Source organism: Pantherophis guttatus, chromosome 1 (assembly GCF_059756535.1).
Source record: "Pantherophis guttatus breed Tessera chromosome 1, ASM5975653v1, whole genome shotgun sequence".
Classification (NCBI taxonomy): domain Eukaryota; kingdom Metazoa; phylum Chordata; class Lepidosauria; order Squamata; family Colubridae; genus Pantherophis; species Pantherophis guttatus.
The window spans coordinates 76,378,777-76,399,214 of record NC_142063.1 but is presented as its reverse complement, the minus strand read 5'-3'; the positions used below and the strand labels follow the sequence as shown (position 1 = coordinate 76,399,214).

Here is a 20,438-nt window from a genome sequence, read left to right as displayed (position 1 = left end):
TTAAACCTCAAGCAAGCACTTTCTACCCATCCCACTTTTGAGACAGTCATGAAGAGGATTGTTGTTGTTGTTTTAGTTGCGAAGTTGTGTCCGACCCATCGTGACAACGTTCCTCCAGACCTTCCTGTCCTTTACCATCCTTTGGAGTCCATTTAAGGTCACTCCTACTGCTTCAGTGACTCCATCCAGCCACCTCATTCTCTGTCATCCCGTTCTTCTTTTGCCCTCAATTGTTCCCAACATTAGGCTCTTCTTCAGTGAGTGGATACCAGAAACAATTGATTATTTTAAACAAAGGATAATTTATTCTTGTATCTGAATACGAACAAGTCCAGATTATTTTAAAAAATGTGTTAATGCTTCCACCTTGGCCCCTAGTTAACATGAATCAACTAGATCTCTTGTTGGAAATGTGTTTATCTCACAAACATCACCAGGTGAGCTTTCATGGGTGAAGTGGACCTAATCTTGAATCTTTGTATTTGTATTTTAATACCTCAGAACTGCATTATAACCTAGATGCTTTGGTGCATATACATGCAGTCAGTAGTTTGAGGCTTGTTTCTGCCTATTCATTCTGTGTAGTATTTCTCAAACTTAGTGACTTTTAAGTTATGTTGATTTCAATTCCCATAATTCCTCATGCTGGCTGGGGCAATTTTAGTAATCTTCCCATTTAAAAAAATACAATAAAATGTTTTTGTTATTGTGGAAACATTCCCTAATACTGAATGAAGAGACACTTCCCCACTGAACTTTTCTAAAAGAATTCACTTGTTTTAAGCACAGTAACTCAGAACAAATTTGGCAGATTTTGTAGACCATGCTTAACAAAAAAGAATGACAGAACAACTACTAATTCTGTATGCTTGTCCACTGAACTGTTAATATTGTTAACTGTTAACATTAATAACATTCATAATACGTTGGAGCAAAATATGCATTTGAACAATTAAGTGAATAAATAATTAAGTGATCTCCACATGTAATTTTTTCTGGAGCTTTCCAGTGTTAAAGTAAATATAGTTTAAAATAGGAATTAATGTCTAATACAGCCCAGAAATCAGACATTGAGCATTTCTCTCACCTTTAATCCTTTCTCATCTTTCATTCTTTGCTCTTTTCCATTTGGGACTAAAATAAAAACTGGGCCAGACCTGTCATCATCATCTTTCAAGTTGGATTTGCTTGGAACCTTTTTCCCTTGTATACCCTAAGAAACAAAACAATAGTAAGTTCATTTCCTCGTAACCAACCTCCTATAATCTAGTTTTAAATCGCTTTCCATTCTGCACCACTGGACTAATCTCATTGAAGTCAACAGGAATGCCTTTATTTAGAACAAATCTATCCCATCAGCATGCAAGCCAAGTATTTCACCTATACAGAAGTTTGTGTTAGAATGTGCACTGAAGACCTCAAGTACCTATTTAGCAGAGTAAAGACAAAGGCCATAACAGTGTTTAGTACAGCAAGTATATAAAAGTCAGTGTACCAGCCACTCTATGTGGTACCCATTTATTACCTGTTTGATAACTTTGTTCTTTGTCAGATTACTATTGCCTTTGGTGAGGCCTGAATTTGCATCAGAATGCTGAAACAAGTCATAAAACACTCTATAGTTAATAGTATTGACCACATAAACACCTTTTAAGTTTTTTTTACTTCTGCATAAATATGAATATATAAATATGAATACAAGCAGTCTGTTCCTTTTTATTGATCATATGTGAAATATTACATATCTAAGATCACTGGCATGTAAATTATACTGAGGAAGGACTGAGTTAGAAGGGACCAGTCAGGCCATCAAATTTCCTTTCAGTGAAGACCAAGAGGCTCAGATTATTTCATTAACCCGATGTCTGCAACATGAAGCTTTTTCATACATTGACACAAAAATCTCTAATGCAGGGGTGTCAAACTCAAGGCCCGGAGGCTGGATGTGGCCCCCGGGGTGCTTAGATCCGGCCCCCGGGGCTGCCCTGGAAACAGTGAAGGACTGGCCTGCGGTGCCTCTGCCAGTGAAAACAGAGCTCCGTTTTCACTGGCAGAGGGTTGCAAGAGGCCATCCCAGCTGAAAACGGAGCTCTGGAGCCCATTTTCGCTGGCAGAGCGCTTGGCCCACCAAAGGCACCCCGACATGAGTGACGTCGAGCTGGCTATGTCCACCCCGGCCACACCCATCCCAGCCTCAAGGTCAAACACAACCCTGATGCGGCCCTCAATGAAATTGAGCTTGACACCCCTGCTCTAGTGAGTCAAAAGTGAAAAAAAAAAGAATAGTATTGCATGAAGCAAAAACTTCTTAAATAAAGCTTTTCTATGAAAGAGAATGAGCTGCAAAATAAAGTTGTGATGCGGTCATTTCATTCTGCCACATAGCTGGTAGTGCTTTTCATAACCAGGGCTCTATCTGATTTTATTTCTGATTGATATGCAATACTGTATCTAGGCTGATATCATCCAGGAAAGCTATCCCACTAAGAACTGCTGTCTAAATCCTGCTCTTCATTTTCTATCATTAGATGATAGAAATGTGAAGGAGATGGACAGTTAAAAAATGTGTTAGGTAGGCAGGATGGATAAGACAGCTAGATAGAGACAGATTAGACAGACAGATAGACAATTTCCTTTGTCTTTTCCCTCCTTGCCTAGAAGGTCCTTGGCAAATCCTTCTTTGCCAAGTAAAGAGGGGTTGCTTGCCTGTTGGTGGTCCTTGCCACTCATTGCCTGACAGAGAGGACTTAATCCTACGTCTTCTCTCCCTCAAGCAGCCTTCCAGCCTGTCTTCCATGGCAAAGTCTCATTTCATCACTGGTCCTGTCTAGATAGATAGGCATTGCTTCTGCCAGAATATGAATGAGGGGCAGGAATTCTTGGGACTAGTGCTACCCCAAAGTTAGAAATCTCCTAGTAATGACTGCAAAGCCAAGTAAACCAGGACCCACAGTTTTCATTTACCTTGGTTTTAGGGGCGCTTCCTCCTGTTTTGGCTTTTTTGGCATCAGGTTTAGTCTCCATTGTACTAGATAAATAATCTTCATTGGAACCTAAGGAATAATTTGACAGTTTACACTATATAGGCTTGGGATCAAAACTACCAACTCCCCTTCTGCCAATTTACAAAACATGCTATAATTCTCAAGGTATACCTTAAACTAAGGGTCTCCAACTTGTGGGCTGTGTCCCACTACGGTTCTGTGAGGGGATTGCAACCAAGCTATGGAAACAGCCAGTGAGCACACACGCCTCCTCATTTGTGCGAACAGTGGCCGAGCGTGTGCGCACCATTTGCAGGCGCACATGTACAATGCTCGTGCAAATGGAGTTGCATGCCTGCGTGCGTGCGTGCGTGCTTGCTGGTCAGTTGTGCAGAACCATCCCCTAAATAAAAATTTATTTAGTGACTGAAATTACAATGGAATTGAAAAAATGACTATTATTATTATTATTATTATTATTATTATTATTATTATTATTATTATTATTATTATTATTATTATTATTATTAGGATTTGTATACCGCCCTACTCCCTAAGGACTCAGGGCGGTGAACAGCCAAATACATATAATACAAATGTTAAAAACCATTAAAATACAATTAAATAATTGGCCCGGAAAACGAAATTTAAAACACCCCAAATTCATAAGACAAATTTTAAATTTAAAAATTTTAAAAGTTTTAAAAAACAGTTAAAAGAGAGGTTAGGCCAGGCCGGCCTGCTGGAAAAGAAATGTTTTGATGGCCCGGCGGAAAGCGTGCAGGTCCGGGATCCTCCGTACCCCCGGGGGGAGCTCGTTCCAGATGGCGGGTGCCCCCACAGAAAAGGCTCTTCCCCTGGGGGCCGCCAGTCGACATTGTTTGGCCGATGGCACCCTGAGGAGCCCCTCTCTATGGGAGCATACTGGTCAGTGAGAGGCTACTAGTGGCAGAAGGCGGTCTCGTAGATACCCCGGTCCTAAGCCATGGAGCGCTCTAAAGGTGGTAACCAAAACCTTGAAGCGCACCCGGAAGACCACCAGGAGCCAGTGCAGCTCGCTCAGGAGGGGGGTCACATGGGAGCGCCCTGTCGCTCCCATAACCACCCGCGCAGCCGCATTCTGGACCAGCTGGAGCCTCCGGGTGCTCCTCAAGGGGAGCCCCATGTAGAGAGCATTGCAGTAGTCCAGACGGGAAGTGACGAGGGCATGAGTGACCGTATTTAACGAGTCCCGATCCAGAAAAGCACGCAACTGGCGAATCAAGCGAACCTGATAAAATGCCCTCCCGGCCACAGCCGTCAAGTGCTCTTTTAAAGACAGCTGTGAGTCCAAGAGGACCCCCAGGTTGCGAGCCCTCTCCATAGGGGCCAATGACTCACCCCCAATAGTCAGTGATGGCACCAACTGACTATATCGGGATGTCGGAAACCACAGCCACTCGGTCTTGGATGGGTTGAGCCTGAGTCTGTTCCTCCCCATCTAGATCCGCACGGCCTCCAGGCACCGGGACATCACTTCAAGGGCATCATTGGGGTGGTCCGGGGTGGAGATGTACAGCTGGTTGTCATCAGTGTACTGGTGGTACTTCACCCTGAAACCACGGATGATCTCACCCAATGGCTTCACATAGATGTTGAAAGAAGGGGCGAGAGGACCGACTCTTGTGGCACCCCACATACAAGGGGCCTTGGGGTCGACCTCTGCCCGCCTGCCAACACTGACTGCGACCAGTCGGAGAGGAAGGAGGAGAACACGGTGCCCCTCAACCCTAACCCTTCCAGCTGGTGCAGCATGATACCATGGTCGATGGTACCAAAAGCCGCTGAGAGGTCTAATAGAACCAGGACAGAAGAGCAACCCCTGTCCCGAGCCCTCCAGAGATCATCAACCAATGCCGTTTCCGTGCTGTACCCAGCCCTGAAGCCCGACTGGAACGGATCCAGATAAGCCGACTCATCCAGGTACTGAGGGAGCTGTCGTGCTACCACACTCTCAACAACAACAAATGGCCATTTTTCACACTTATGACTGGTCATGTGATCAAGTCAGATGCTTGACAACTGACTTATATTTATGATGATTGCAGTATCTCATGCTTTTAGTCTTTCTTAAAACTGGAGTTCTCTCAAATAGGTCAACTGTAGAAAGATTACCTGATGCAGCTTGAGATTTGGCTGGAGCTGCTCCCACTGCTCTAGATGTCTTACTAGGTGGAGCAGGTTTGGCAGGCATATTGGCTTTAGCTTTTTCAAGCATGGCCAGTACTTGATCTTTCGAAGCTGGCTACAGAAAAGAAAAAAGAAAGTGCTTAGGTATCTACGTTTAAACATAAATTTAAACATAAATTTAAACATAAATTAATTTTTGTAAACAGTTCCTGGCTTGTCAGTGCACAGTGCAAAGGAATGGTGGCAACGTACAGCAGGAATGGGCAACCTGTGACCCACAGGTTGTTTCCCACCACCCTGATACCACACTGCAGTGAATTATGTAGCAAAATGGCTATTTTTGATACCATTTTTACCTCTCCAACCTTCTAAAATATATTTGAACTACTTTTAAAAATTATTCAAAGTCATGTTACCCAAGTTCTGCCACGTCAAGAGATGGTCCTAAAGATTTCCAGAGTTGCAGCCCAATTGCTCAAAAGTTGCCCATCTCAAATTACCCAAGTTTATATAAATAAAAACCCATATGCAGACATTTTAGATTTCCTAGATTAGATTTCAAAATCCCAATAATTAAAGCTATTTTGGAAGTCCTTAACGTCCCAGAAAATCACTCATGTTATTACTTGCATGTCTATATACCATTTGTCCTTGCCATTATTTATACTCCCATTAGCAGTTTGACCCTGTTCCCTCAGAAATTTTTTTATTAATTTTTTACTTAAGAAAATTTATATGGCCATTCAATTCAATTTCAATGACTCTGAGTGGCTTACAAGGATAAAAATCCCATATAAAGAACCTGACAACAATCAGTCAATTTATTAGTGTTTTCTGTACCTTCAATTTGCCAGTGGCTTTGGCCATCTTCTCAAAACCCAGATGCATCATAAAAAATGGAAGAGCATCCTGTGCCTTTTTACGGACGTCTCCATTTCGATCCTCCAGGCAGGAGTACAGGTGAGGTACACATAAAACTAAGTCTGATGGGACAGCTCGGAGAGTGGGCAACTTGTCAGCGAGCCAACCTAAAAGCTAAAGTTAGAAAAGATTATTAGAAAGGAACACACTGTATTCTAAGTAAAGATTATACAAATTTACATATGAATAATTAAAACTGTTGGCATTTTGGGTCAACAGCCAATTAAACTGATGTATTAAAAATTAGATATCTACTAATCTACTAAAATTGATTTGGAGAAGAAAATGAATGGAAGGGAGCAATAGCTGACTAGGAAGACATCACAAAAAGCAGGCAACTAGGGAGAACAAATAGAAGCAACATGTTGCTTCCCTTCTCCCCATTTTTTTTTTTTGGTAGAATAAAACACTTTTTAGGGGAGGAATGTTATGAAAGATTTGAAAGAGACAATGAGAAAGTAACCTGTAGATGAAGATTTGATACATTCTTGATAAGTTAATGCTATCTCTCTTATAGTATTGGGGTAATAACTAAGCAAATGGATGCGGAAACTGATTCAATATATTTCTTCCAACCACAAAACACACTATTGTAATAACCTTTTAAGTCTTAGATTCTCATTTAGAATGTTAACAACATACTGTGAGATTTTTCACTAATGTAATAATCTATTCAAAACCACATGCCACAATGGGTGTAATTAGCCACAAGCACCCATTTACCAATGTCTTCACTTTTTTCCTGCTCTCTTCAGAACCACTTCTACTCAGAGGAGAACTGCCACATTTTGGATTATGAACAGATGAGTTGAATCATAATTGTGCATGGGTTGTTTTGCACATCTCTCCTGAACTGACGCTTCTTCCAAGATAATAGTGAAAAAGCAGACCATGACTAAAATCCTCACCTCTTGCCTTAGAAAAGGATTCTCTTTCTTGAATTCTTCTGACAAATCCTCCCCTTCCAACCACTCTTTCATGCCTGTCTGTTCGGTCCAGGCATTTACTGTTGCTAAGGATGCTGCCCGTACATTGCTCTGGAAAGGAGGAGAGGGAAAATATGATATAATATATACATACACAAATACATAAACTTATCTATGTTCCAGAAAAGTGAAAAAGTCAACCAGATAATATTCTCGCATCTGTCTATGTACCATTTATATTCATTACTATGAAACAATCAAAATTTAACACCTTAAAGAGAGGATAATTGTCCACTGAATCTCTGAGGTGCCAATTTAACGCAACACAAAAAATGCATGTGTTAAGTTCAGGAAGGTGCATACTCTCAGGAAACAGATCTTTCGAACCACTTTCTTTTACACCCCGGAAATAGGATGGGCAGCAAGTTAGATGAAAATTCAATGGCTTATCTGAATCCATATTTATTCTATCTGCATTTTGTCATTTTCAAATGGAAAGTCATTTGCTTTCCTTCAATTTTCTACTTGGACCCCAATAAGATGTAACAATACTACACCTTATTACCAATTTTAGAGGTTAGGACATTAACATTGCATATGGACAATTTTCATCTTCAGCAGTTTTATTTGGCCTATTTTATCACTCCGCAACAAGTAAATTTAACAGAAGGTGTGTACACCTTCTGAATAAAGGAACTGGGAAGGGACTTCTGAAGTCAAGTCCTTAAATTCAGGATTTCCAAGAGAGCACATAGCCAGCACATTTCTGCCAGATGTCCATCCAGTGTCTGATTTTCTTCAAATTCAATTTTCTCAATGGGAAACTAAAGCTGTCATCATCTTTTGATCACATATGCAGAGCTTTGCATGTATATCATGGATAATATAATCTTGAAGAGTACCATCAAAATAGTATGCCAGTCTTACCTTACTGTCTCCAAGAATTGTGATGATAGGAATTCCCAAATTTTTCACATGTTGCTTTATATTTGGGCCCATTGCAGTGGCCAGTTGCTGAAGGATGGACAGTGTTTGTTGCACCTGAGTGGAAGGCAAGAGTATGAAATGTACCTAGGTTGAGAGCTTTCAATTTCAACAACACAACAGTATCATTTCACAGCATCTGAAGTTTTTTTCGTAGCTTGAAGAATGAGATCTTAAACAGAGACAACTTTGTACCTTAACCCAGTCAAATGTAAGAAGCTGCCACAAGCACAGAAGAAACAGTTGGAAGGGACCTTGGAGGTCATCTAGTCCAACCCCTGCTCACGCAGGAACCACCGAACTGCTGACCTTTCTGATCGACAAGCTCAGTGTCTTAGCCACTGAGCCACCTAGTCAGGCTAGTGTCATGATACTTACATGATTGTCTTGCTTAATGACCACAATTACAACTTTACCTCTTGCAGTTGTTAAATGACTATGTGGTTGTTAAGCAGAGTCTGGGGTGCCTCAGGGAGTGGGTCTCCCAGGGCCTCTCTACCCCAAGGCATCTCTTGCACAGCTTCCCACCAGGTTGGGACCCACACCCTTGGGCCATTTCTCCCTGTTGTACCTCACTCTATCTCTTCCGAAGATCGTTTTTCCAAACAAGAATTGGCCAAGACTGCCTTGCACCATTCAGGAAGTGGCTGCCATTCTCATGATCTCTCACAAGGGTCGATTTTATTTGACATTGCAAATGGTGACTGCCTCCAGAATGGCCCAGGGTGGTCCCAGCAGGAAGGCCATGCATCGTGTCAGCTGCAGCACTCTTGGAAAGGTGATCTTTGGAAGAGGTGAGTGGAGCAAGGCATGAGAGGGTACGGGAGGCTCAAGCGTATATGGGACCCAGCAGGGCAGGAGGCAAACCCAAAGCTTGTGTGAACCCAGTCTGGTGGGAAGTAGACCCAGCAGGGCAGAATGGGGAAAGATAGGCAGGTAGAGGTAGTTGTAGTGTCCCCATGGTCAGTTGTAAGGGCGAGAGGTTTGCCAAGCACCTGAATTCTGACCGCAGAGTGCTATAGCAACTGTAATTTCAAGTACAGGGCATAAGTCCCTATGTTCAGCACTGTCATAATTTTGAACAATTGCTGAACGAATGATCGTAAGTCAAGGACTACTTATAAGGCAAAAATACTGATTCAGTATTTTACATAAAGTTATGTATTTGTTTTAAAATATCTCCGAAGTTCCCAATCAAGGACATAAACTTCCCTATTAAAAAAATCTATGGTATCCTTGTGGCCTTTCTGCCGGCTATAATCTAATAAAAACTAATTATTATTAAGAAACAATTCTAGGCAAAAAAGTTGTATTTTGCCGCATAAATGCATACAGAAGAATTTTAGGATAATACAAGGAAAATAGGGAAGCCAATTTCATAAGACTAAATTGGAATAACGTTCCAAACTCATTTTAAAAGCAACTAGCTATGTAAATTTGCTAACTTTCTTTCAAAAAATATCTGCTGGCTATACTCACTGGAGCTCAGGAAGTATATAAATTTAATAAATTATTATCATTTTCTATCATATAGGAGTTTATATTGCATTAGATGTGGAAAGATATAAGCCATATTTGAATATTTACCTAGAACCTCAAATTAAATTCACAAGATTTTGATTCTCTATACTAGGCTTTCATGAGAAACAGAAGCACCATTAAGAGGAAGTTACACAATCTCCCCAGCTGTGCTTTGGTGTATGTGCTACAAATAGATTAACAAAGCTCAACTGTGTTCTTCTGCATATTATGGGAGAATGCATTTCCTTTACAGTAACCTCTCTGATGTTCACTGAATAAAGCAGTACCATTTTCTCCAAGAGAACGAGAGGCATCAACAGACAAGCTAGCAATTATAAAAATATTTTATTACATAAAATAAATTAAATGGCAGAAATGCTTAGTGACATTTTCATTTCATTTCTGTTTACAAGATCTAAATTAAACTGGACTATAAAGGATGAAAGATGACTGACTGTAACAAATTTGTTACTCGTTTTAAGCATACCAGGATTTTATTGGAATCATTGAGACGACTCTTCAAGGCAGGAGCAAGTTCGCCTATATTTGGCTGTATGAATTTGGCTTCATTAACGATGCTGGTTACCTCATCCAGACCCTCCTTTCGGATTTTCCAGTTTTTATCACCAATCTTAGATATCAGCTCTGATGTGATCTTATCACTGTAAAGAAAAGAAAACCCAACAGCTCATCAATTTTCTTTAAACAAGAAGGAGCAAACTATAAACATCTTAAGCGGTAACCGTCAAGACAGAAAATGCAAATTATAAAGTATGTTATAGATTAACAATTAAGAGTTTACATACCTATACATGGAGAAATAGTCCTTAACATACCTAAATTATAAAGCACAGTTGCTGTCTGCCTTTTAAAATGCTGTGGTGATGCCCTCTCAGGGCTCCATGTTTGTCAGTGATTTATTAGGCAGCAAGAGCAATCCTCATACAAGTCCTCCAGCTGACAAGTTTTCTCCCGTTTCCTTATAGTTAACACTGATAAGCTTTTAATAGCAGATTAGCATGCATTTATTGGCTAAATTTGTGCTATTCTGCCTTCTGTTCTGCTCTGTCTTATGGTATTTCAAGATGTTCTATAATTTTAAACATACTATATTTCAGAGGATTTAGCTTTTATTGTCCTTTTAACTGCAAATTTCCTTTATATATATTGTAAGAGACCCAGACTTGTGTTTAAGATGGGGAGGGTGATGGGGGAGGCATATAAATCTATTAAATAAACTAAATATTATTTTATATTCAGATTATATTTCATTATTTTACCAACTGGTATTTCTGCTTTGTCCCCACCCGCAAGTTCTGTGCTGCTTCACTGGATTGTATGGCTTAAGAAACCTTAAATTTATATGCTAAGCAATGCCAATACAGGTAGTCCTCGACTTCTAACAACAATTGAACCCAACATTTGTTAAGTGAGTTTGCCCCATTTTACAAACTTTCTTACCATAGTTGTCAAGGGAATCATTGTAGTTGTTAAATTAATCAAACTACTGTTAAGTGAATCTGGCTTCCCCACTGACTCTGCTTCTCAGAAGGTCGCAAAAGGGGATAATATGACCCTGGAATACGGCAACTGTCATAAATATGAGTCAATTGCCAAGCATCTGAATTTTGATCACATGACCATACGGATGCTGCAATGGTCATAAGTGGGAAAAATGGTCATAAGACACTTTTTTCAATGCCATTATAACTTTGAATGTTTGCTAAGTGAACTGTTGTAATTTGAGGACTACCTGTAGATGGATTGATTCAAAAGAAATCAAACAAAGATGAAAGGGAGAAACTGAAATATTATGCAGTAGACATGTCAAATCCAAGATCCCATCAAAATATTCCCTACTTATAAGAGCCTCTCATTCAAGAAGATGAAATTAGATCAATACGCTGCTCAATTCCAAGTTGGAAGATTATAGGAACTGATGAATATCCACAGAAGTGTGGCAAGTAGAAGAAGAATCAATAATGGTTCTATCCAAACTATTCAAACAAATCTGGAGAAGGATACATTGGCCAATAGATTGTAAAAAGTCAAGATACGTTCCAATGACCAAAAAATGAGATTTAATTGAATGTGCAAACTATCATACAATATGCTTGATTTCACATGCAAAATAACACTTAGGATCACCCAAAACAGATTATAAGCCCTACATGGAAAAAAAAGGGACCAGAAGTTTAAGATGGCTTTAGAAAGGGCTGAGGAACATGAGACATATTGCTGATGCACTCTGGATACTTAAGGAAGTCCAAAAATAGTGGAAAAGAAGTGAGCATGTGCTCCACTGATTGTGGAATGGCTCAGAAAAATGGGTTTCTCAGAATATATCATTATCCTTATGAGAAGCCTATATATAGGTCAGATAGCCACTGTACAGGTAAAGGTGAATCAAGGTGAAACAGATTTGACTCCAAGTTGGAAAAGGAGTCTTCTCCACTTATTCATTCAACCCAAATGCTGAATATATATTAGGAAAAGCTTGAATGGAAGAAAATGAGCATGATTTTAAATGGAAGAAACAATAACAATAACATGTGCTATGTTGATGACACTACCCTGACAACTGAAAATGCAAAGGATCTGCAAGCTCTAATAATAACAGTAAAGAGCGTAGTGAAAAAGGGGACTAAAATTTTAAGAAGACCAAAATGGCTAGACAGAACCAGCTTTAGAATTGGCAATGGTAGTAAAGGAACAAGCAGTCAAGAAACATGCTGATTATCACTTGGAACCATCAAGACTCAAATTATTCTGCTTCAGACATGTAATGAGAAGATCTCTGAAGAAGACTTCAAGGCTAGGAAAGGTGAAAGGAAAGAGGAAGCCAAGCAGCAAGATGGATGGACTCAGTTACATTGTTGATGAGCGCACCATTGGAAGACCTATAAAATAGCAGTTTAGGGACAAATTATCATGGAGAAAGTCTACCCAGGTAGTTGCTAGGAGCCAATAGTGGCTTGATAGCTCACAATCAATCAATCAATCAATCAATCAATCAATCAATCAATCACCCAACCAACCAACCAACCAACCAACCAACCAATCAATTCCTGCTTTGGATTTTTAAAAAAAGTAGCATAAAACTAAATCAAATAGAAACAAAGAATAAAAACCTGATATCAGCTCTAGGCAAGAGGTCCACGACATCATTCCCTGAATCCTCCTGTTCTTCTCCTTCGTCACCATCATCACTGCCAATATTGTGCCTGGTACTGCCTCGAGTTGCGGTAGGTGGTGTTTGTCCTTGCATCTGAAATGCATATACTTACCAAATTACTTTGCATTATTTTGATAGGGAGCATTTGGAATTTTAATTCATATAAGTGTATGTTGTGTTGTGCTAATTAAAAATCATGCAAGTAATGCTCAAAATGGAAGGATCAGATAAGATACAGGTAACCCTCAACTTACGATCACAATTGAGCCCAAAATTTATGTTGCTAAGTGAGAATTGTTAAGTGAGTTTGGCCCATTGTACGACTTTTATTTTGCCATGTTTGTTAAGTGAATCACTGCAATCCTTAAATTAGTAGCACGATTGTTAAGTAAATCTGTCTTCCCCATTGACTTTGCTTATCAGGAGGTCAAAAAAGCTGATCACGGTATCCCAGGACACTGCAACGGTCATAAGTATGAACCAGTTGCCAAGCATCTGAATTTTGATCAGATGCTGCAATGATTGTAAGTGTGGAAAACGGTTGTCATTTTTTTCAGTGCTGTTGTAACTTTGAATGGTCACTAAATGAATTGTCGTAAGTCGAGGACTACCTGTATAGGCCATGACACTGTGTGATACACCACTGAACCTGCTGCTTATTTAATAACTACCCAAATACTTAGCTTCTATCACCAACCAGTGAATTTTACAGTACAGTAGTCTTGAAGAATTAATACTCATATTAATAAAAGTTTAAAAACATTTCCATCCAAAACATTAGAACTCATCTTCATTCAGTCAGTCATCAGCCAATACAATCTTCTAAGATTATTTTAGCAGATTGCTCATTTATTTCACTGGGTTATTAGCAATATTAAGGAAGATACTGAAGCCAGGCAAAATGATCATCCAAACAATAAACATTTCAGCATTCCAAATAAAACTTACTTTTTCAAACTCTGCATCTATTTGGGAAAGAAGAGCAGGCTTCTCATCCTCAAAGAACATTCGTAAAGGGGGACCAACATACAGAAGCATGACGCCTAGTAAGGTTATGGCGGATGTCCTCACAGCCTATTAAATAGGAAATTGAAATATTTAAGCTCAATATTCAGACAGTGAAAGAATTTGATTTGGAGGGGGAAAAAATACTCACGGGATTTGTAGCTCCAAGAGCTGTTCTAACATTGCTGATAAATGCCTTCACATTCAATCTGAGAGAGAAGACAATAAAGATTAGCCAAAAATAGCATAACATTATACAGAGCAGTGAAAAATATGACAACTTCTTATTCTCAACCACTTTGTCAAAAGGTTATGAAATTTAAATGTGAGATAATAGTACTGGCTATGATGGAACTGCTTCTGAAAAGAATAGGACACATTTTACATCTCAGAAAATGCATTTCTTAAAGAAATGACACCTGAATACTTTGCTCTGCATGTTTTCTTAGTATTTCCAGGGACCATGGGGAAAAGAAGGAAATTTGACTCACATGCAAGTGGACACAATAATATTTTATTCCTTTTTAAAAATCTGTTGGGAATTTCTGTAAAGCAGGTTTGAATTTTTAAGGTATGCAAATCATTTTTTATCAAAATGATAAAAGCATATTATATTCCTTTTTAAAAAATTTCTACTAGAATCTAGCAATTTGTTGTCAGACTTCAGCAATCCAGAAGCCATGGCAATGAAGTCTGGGGGCTACATTACACCAATAGATTTCTGAATTCTAACTACATTATATACAAACAAAAAAGAAACTACACAGGAGGAAAAAAAAAGAGTACCAGACTGTACAAAAGTAGTACAATAATTAAAAAGAGCTTGGTTCACACATGCATATAATTGCTCTAACAAACATATGAATACATTCATCTCATCTAAAAATATATAAATAATATGAATTAATATGGTTGCTATTGACATTCTCTGTGTGCTAATATATCTTTTATGTCACAGTTATTTAGTAAACAGCATGTATATATGTAAGCAGCATGCTACTCTACTTTTGAGACTTACCCAGTAAACCCAAACTCTTTAATGGCATTTGAGAGCCAGTTTAAAGTTTCTGATTGGTTCTTTGGATTCTTCTGGGAAAATGCCATGGACATAACCTAGAACAAAAACAGACTCTTTGCAACTGATATAAACGAGCAATAGGTCTTGTGATAATAAGTTTTCTTTGAATATCTATGAAAAACAATATATGCACCTGCTCAGCAGTCCAAGGCAGCTGACAGGCTTCTGCTATTGCTGTTAGTGCTTCTTTGGCATTGCTTCCACATTTCACATCACCAATCTTATCCACAAGGCCATCCAGGACAATTTGTGCAGATGTTTTGGAAAAGGTTCCCTTTTGAGCAATCAAAGCAACGATATGAAGTTTTATCTGCATCACCTGCAAACAAGAAGAGGAGCCATTGCTATTTTCAAGCCAATGATCTATCTGCTGCACAGTAAGATTTGAGACCTACATTTCATCAAATATGACTAGTGTGTGCCTGCATTATCTACTAGGCACAATATACACAATGTCTATGGCAGACAAAACTTCCCGGACCAGAAATGTTTTTTTTAAGCTGCATGCCCTAAAATTAGATATATTTGTTATTACTTTATTATGCATACATACAAAATACATACATTGTGACTTTTCCCTTGAAAAATAAAAAGGGAAGGCAGACAGCCTGGTGAGATTCTTGTAATACAGATGATCAACAATAAAATTAGCTACTTGGGCCTACTCATGAGTTGTTCTGGTTGCTTGTGCCTGACAATAAGCTAGTATCCAGATATTATTGAAATGAGGATCCCCAAAGGCGTAGGGCCAAAAAAGCTCTTAATGCCATTGAATTAGAATTTAGAAGTTTTTCACATTCAGGCTAAATACAGATACTGTAAATATTGACACAGCTCTCAGCATCTTTCTTAATGTATATATTTGAGTGCTTTATCTTAATTGTATTATTCTTGTTTTAACAAGGTTCCAAATACCGTGTTTCTCCAAAAACACGACCCACCCCAATAATAAGTCCAACCTAATTTTTTGGGGGTAGGCCTAATATTACCCCTACCCTGAAAATAAGCCTGGGGGGATGGGCATGACCAGCACGAGTGGCGGAACGGGGCAACTGCCTGGCTGCAGGTGCAGCCCGCTGGTCCCTTGGGACAGCACAAATACTGCTTTTGCCCTTCCTTTCTTGGCGCAGCACTTCTGCTTGTTGGGCCACTTCCCTGAAGCCGACAGCTCCGCGGCCAGCTGCTTTGCTTTTTTCTTCTTTTTGGGAGGCTCGGAGACAACTTTTTGGTGAACGGGAGGAAAATAGGGAGGGGGATTTTCCTGCCTGTCATCCATTCCTCAAGCTCGGCACAGATTGAGGGAAGGATGGCAAGCAGGAAAATTCCCCTCCCCATTTTCCTCCTGTTCACCAAAAATCCTCCATTCCGAATGCTGAAGGTTCGGAATGGAGGTTACGGTGCGTCCAGCTCACTGAGTCTGGCCTGCTGCACCTCAAAAAAAGGAAGACCGCCTCAAAAATAAGCCCAAGTGCTTATTTTCAAGTCTAAAAGAAAATAAAACTCGGTCTTATTTACTGAGAAACATGTTAACCATATTTTAATTAAACCATAATGAGATGTGTAATGCTACTAGAAATGTATCACATATCAATGAAGAAATTCAATAATATAATGAACAATATTATTATGCTAAATGCAAATAAAAAATATTAAGATTCTCACATAAAGTTTTCAAACATAAATGGTCAAACCTGCAAATAAGGAATTCTAGGTTCAATTCTAAGGTAACTTTGCAAATTTAATGATAATAGAACTAACCCTAAACATTAATATTGTTCTACCTGAAAGTTGGTCTCTTTCCATCCAGGTTTCTTCGCCAACATTCTTACTAAAGCCTGGCAAGGCATTTCAGTTTTATCCATCAGCTCAACAGCCTTAAAGATTAAGATCAGTGTTAAACTCTAAGAAATGCAGGAATGTAAATACTGCCGAACTGCATTCTATCAACCTATATTCATTCGGATACATTTCATGTTTAGCATGCGTAAAAACCATAGTTCTTAACAAGATTATTTTTTTCCCCTTCATTAGAAAATTTTGTAAAGAAATTAGTTTTTGCAGTCTTCAAACTCAAAGCTGGATAAAAGTAGATTTGAAATGATCTAGGTTTTGGTTTGAAGATTAAGTATTGTAAATAGAAATTTAATCCATTTTATGCAAGAATTATTCTTTTTTTACGAATATATTTTACAAATATTTACAATCAAGCTTTATTTTTGGAAACTTTATTCTGATTTTCTGAAAAGAAATGTAAAAGTGATAGGATGTTTGAACCAATTCTTATTTTTCAACAGTAAGAATTAATTATTGTTGAATGCCTCCCTATATGAAACTGACTAGTGCAGATTTTACAGAAATAAAGCCTTTAATGTTTTTTTTTTAAGGATGAGATCTGGTCTAACAAACTTGCAGTACCTGGAATAATCTGAAAAGTCACAAAATACAGTCTGACACTAAAGGCTTCTGTGAAATGCCAAAATAATTTACTATGGAACAAACAAATATTTTTAGGGGTGAGACACTTTTTAGAAGAATTTGTCATTACCTTTTGAAATTCTTCCATGCAAGCCAGCCTTTCCTTCCAATTGCCACTATCTAATTGCTGTATGCAAACTTCTGGAAGGACAGCCGAAGCCTTCTCCTCGCACATCTCTATCTATTAGCAAAGGAAAAATTGCACGTCTGTTAATAGCCTACTGGTACATTCCAAACATGCCTTCACTGGGCTATTAGGCATTTTGACTTATATCAGGTTCGCTATAGCACAGCAACCTGGATTCAAAGGACACATGTTACTTCGGAGCACATAGACATGTGCATGTAGTGCCTATCAGTAACTTTTAGACCCAATGTATCTTTTTCAGCTTATGTGACGAGGCTCTTGAATGATGGGACAGCCGTGCCAAGTGGGTATGTACACATACCACTTTATTTAAAAATGGGCTTCATTCTACAGCACTCTTGGCAGGCTCCTCAGATCTGAGATATTTCCTTCAAGGATTCTGCTGAACTGCTATACACTTTTCCCATTACAAATATAAAGACCACCAATAATTTGACATTTACATTAGGCAAATGTCTAAATGCTGAATGTTGTTTTAGAAATACAACATTTGAGAACCACATCTGGCAAATGGGTCGGTCATTCTCTGCCAACAAGAGATGTGCAAAATGATCTAGATATGAACCATGCTGTGCATTGATCAGCCAATTTGCTGCAGCCTACGCTGTTACTGAAGCATGTGTGTTTCGGGTGCGTTAGGTGGTTGCCTCAGGCTGAAGATTTGGAAAGTGGGAAAGAGCATGAAAAAGCCAAGGACAGTAGTCATAGTGGCTGAAGGAGACAGGAAAGGTGCTCGAAAAATTGGGTCTGGATAGATTGTGGGGATGCACTGCTTAGAAAACAGCTATAGGGAGAAGGGAGTGCGCAGGCAGTGCATACCAGCCTTACTTGCCCCAATAAAACCATTTAGAATCTTGGATTTTGTTTCATCCAAAACTCACAACAAAATGTTCCATGTTTTGTTTCTGCTGAACCATGGTCAGTCTGAAACACTGTGGCAGAACTCCCAGGGTACAGTGTTTTATTCAAAGTTTGAAACATAACATTTTCCAGTTTGTTCACATTCCTATTAAGTCAATTTAAATCATTTTGAGTTCCTGAAAGAAAACATGCCCCCTAAGTTTATCAGCACACTCACAAGACTTATAGAGCGAACAAAATCTAATGTAACATAAAATACTACAGAGAAATAAAACTCTTCCAAATGAAACACTGAATCTCATGCACATGTAACTGAATCACAACTATTTTGAGTAAGACCATCATTGTTTTTTGAAGTGTTTTTAAATACCCAATTTGCACAGAATTCACTTACTGAGAGTTCTGGCTCAAATATCTCTTTTACTTCAGTTCCTTTTTTGGCTTTTGTTCCAGAAGTTCCTACTCCTCCAGCTGAAGTTGGTTTCCCTTTCTTCACTGGACCACCAGCCTATGTATGCAAACAAGAGAGGGAAAAACTTTTGAAATGAGCACATATTCAATAGATGTTGGAAACGGATAATTAAATGGAAAGGGAATAAAATATCACCAACTGAATTCAGAGAAAAGATTGAAGGGGGGGGGCCTCTGCTTATATATGTTAACAACAACCCTTCCTTCCTCCTCAGACTTCTCAAGACATAGCCCACTTACCCTGACTTTTAGGAGAATCTTTTCAAGGGATAGGAAGTGGAAGGTCACTATATGACAGCCTTCTGTTGGTATTATAGAATCTAGGAATTCTAGACAATACTGCCTTCTAAAGATGGGTTTAATGTAGATAATAGCACATTTTATAGCTTTGGCACTAATGAACAAAGTTGGATTTTACTACTTGCTATTTTATAAACTCGTAACTTTCCAAAAACATATTAATTACAGAAAAAGTGTTAGAAAAAACATACTGTTCAACTGGATTGTTTTTTTAATCAGTCTTCAAAAAGTATTTGAAAATTTCTGTCAAATCAAAAATATGGTGAAAAGATTATTGGTTTGAATTCTGGCAATGGCAACAGCAAGGGGAAAAAAATCAAATATCATTCAATAGAAACTTCTGAAACCACGGATGACTAAAACAAGAGCATCTAAAATGGAGTCTTCATACAACTTTAACACATAGACCCCTTCTATACATGCCACTAGTCACCTAAGCAAAAGGACCTGTTGTGGTGTCCAAAATGGAAAACTTACTTTAGGAAAATGGTCTGTCTCACCTGATTTATTGTTTTTTATTTTTTAAATATTAACTACTATTCCAGAATTTTGCTGTTTTCTTTGGGAACATTTCCATCTACCATATATACTCGAGTATAAGCCAACCCGAATATAAGCCAAGGCACCTAATTTTACTACAAAAAACTGGGAAATCTTATTGACTCGAGTATAAGCCTAGGGTGGGAAATGCAGCAGCTACTGGTAAATTTCAAAAATAAAAATAGATACCAATAAAATTACATTAATTGAGGCATCACTAGGTTAAATGTTTTTGAATATTTATTTCAAAGAAAAACAGTAAATTAGCTCTGTAAGTGGAAAAGAGGGTCAACAAAAACAATATGGTATCAAAGCGTCTTCTGAAGCCACATCTAGTGCCAGGGTTTGTGTTCCTTCCTTCCTTCCTCCCTTCCTTTTTTTTCTTTTACTTTTTCTTTCTTTCTCTCTCTCTCTCTCTCTCTCCCTCTTCTTTCTTTCTCTTTCTTGTCTCTCTCTTCCTCTTCTTTCTTTCTCTCTCTTCCTTCTTTTTCTTTCTTGTCTCTCCCTTCATCTCCCTTTCTCTTTTTTGTCTCATTTTCTTTCCTTCTTTTCTCTCTCTCTCTCCCTTCCTTTCCTTCTTTCTTTCTCTTTCTTTCATCTTTTTTTTTCTTTCTTGTCTCTCCCTTCCTCTCTTTTTTTTCCTCTTTCTCTCATTTTCTTTGTCTCTTTTTCTCTCTCTCTCTCCCTCCCTCCCTCCTTCAAAATCTAGGTGAGACTGGGAGGCCCGAGATAAAATGCCTGGCAGTGGCGGCAGCAACACTTAAAACAGGAGCTTCAGGCGGAGGCAGGGGTCGAAACGGGAGCTTCAGGCGGTACTCCCCGAAACTTGTCCTGCACGGCTTTTGCCGCTGCAGGCATCGGCGGTGGCGGGGAGTCCCGG

At 38.9% G+C, this 20,438-nt stretch overlaps 1 protein-coding gene across 12 annotated transcripts in view; it reads right to left on the bottom strand.

Annotated features, from left to right (window-relative positions):
• Positions 1–20,438, bottom strand: part of CKAP5 (cytoskeleton associated protein 5) — a 67,290-nt gene that overhangs the window by 18,328 nt on the left and 28,524 nt on the right. For 6 of the 12 annotated variants that reach the window (XR_015731504.1, XM_087883117.1, XM_087883119.1 and 3 more), the window contains 16 exons: positions 18,642–18,755; positions 17,309–17,419; positions 16,545–16,637; positions 14,897–15,082; positions 14,704–14,798; positions 13,837–13,894; positions 13,629–13,754; positions 12,637–12,773; positions 9,993–10,167; positions 7,928–8,041; positions 6,983–7,111; positions 5,994–6,188; positions 5,139–5,268; positions 2,965–3,053; positions 1,526–1,594; positions 1,088–1,213 (listed from right to left, as the gene is read on the bottom strand). Coding sequence is in view for 10 of the 12 variants with exons in the window: in XM_087883117.1 (XP_087739243.1) it covers positions 1,088–1,213; positions 1,526–1,594; positions 2,965–3,053; positions 5,139–5,268; positions 5,994–6,188; positions 6,983–7,111; positions 7,928–8,041; positions 9,993–10,167; positions 12,637–12,773; positions 13,629–13,754; positions 13,837–13,894; positions 14,704–14,798; positions 14,897–15,082; positions 16,545–16,637; positions 17,309–17,419; positions 18,642–18,755 (1,947 nt within the window). In the remaining 2 variants the exon portion in view is untranslated. The remainder of the gene's footprint in view (positions 1–1,087; positions 1,214–1,525; positions 1,595–2,964; positions 3,054–5,138; positions 5,269–5,993; positions 6,189–6,982; positions 7,112–7,927; positions 8,042–9,992; positions 10,168–12,636; positions 12,774–13,628; positions 13,755–13,836; positions 13,895–14,703; positions 14,799–14,896; positions 15,083–16,544; positions 16,638–17,308; positions 17,420–18,641; positions 18,756–20,438) is intronic. The other 6 variants (XR_015731506.1, XM_060687577.2, XM_087883136.1 and 3 more) reach the window with 1 other exon arrangement.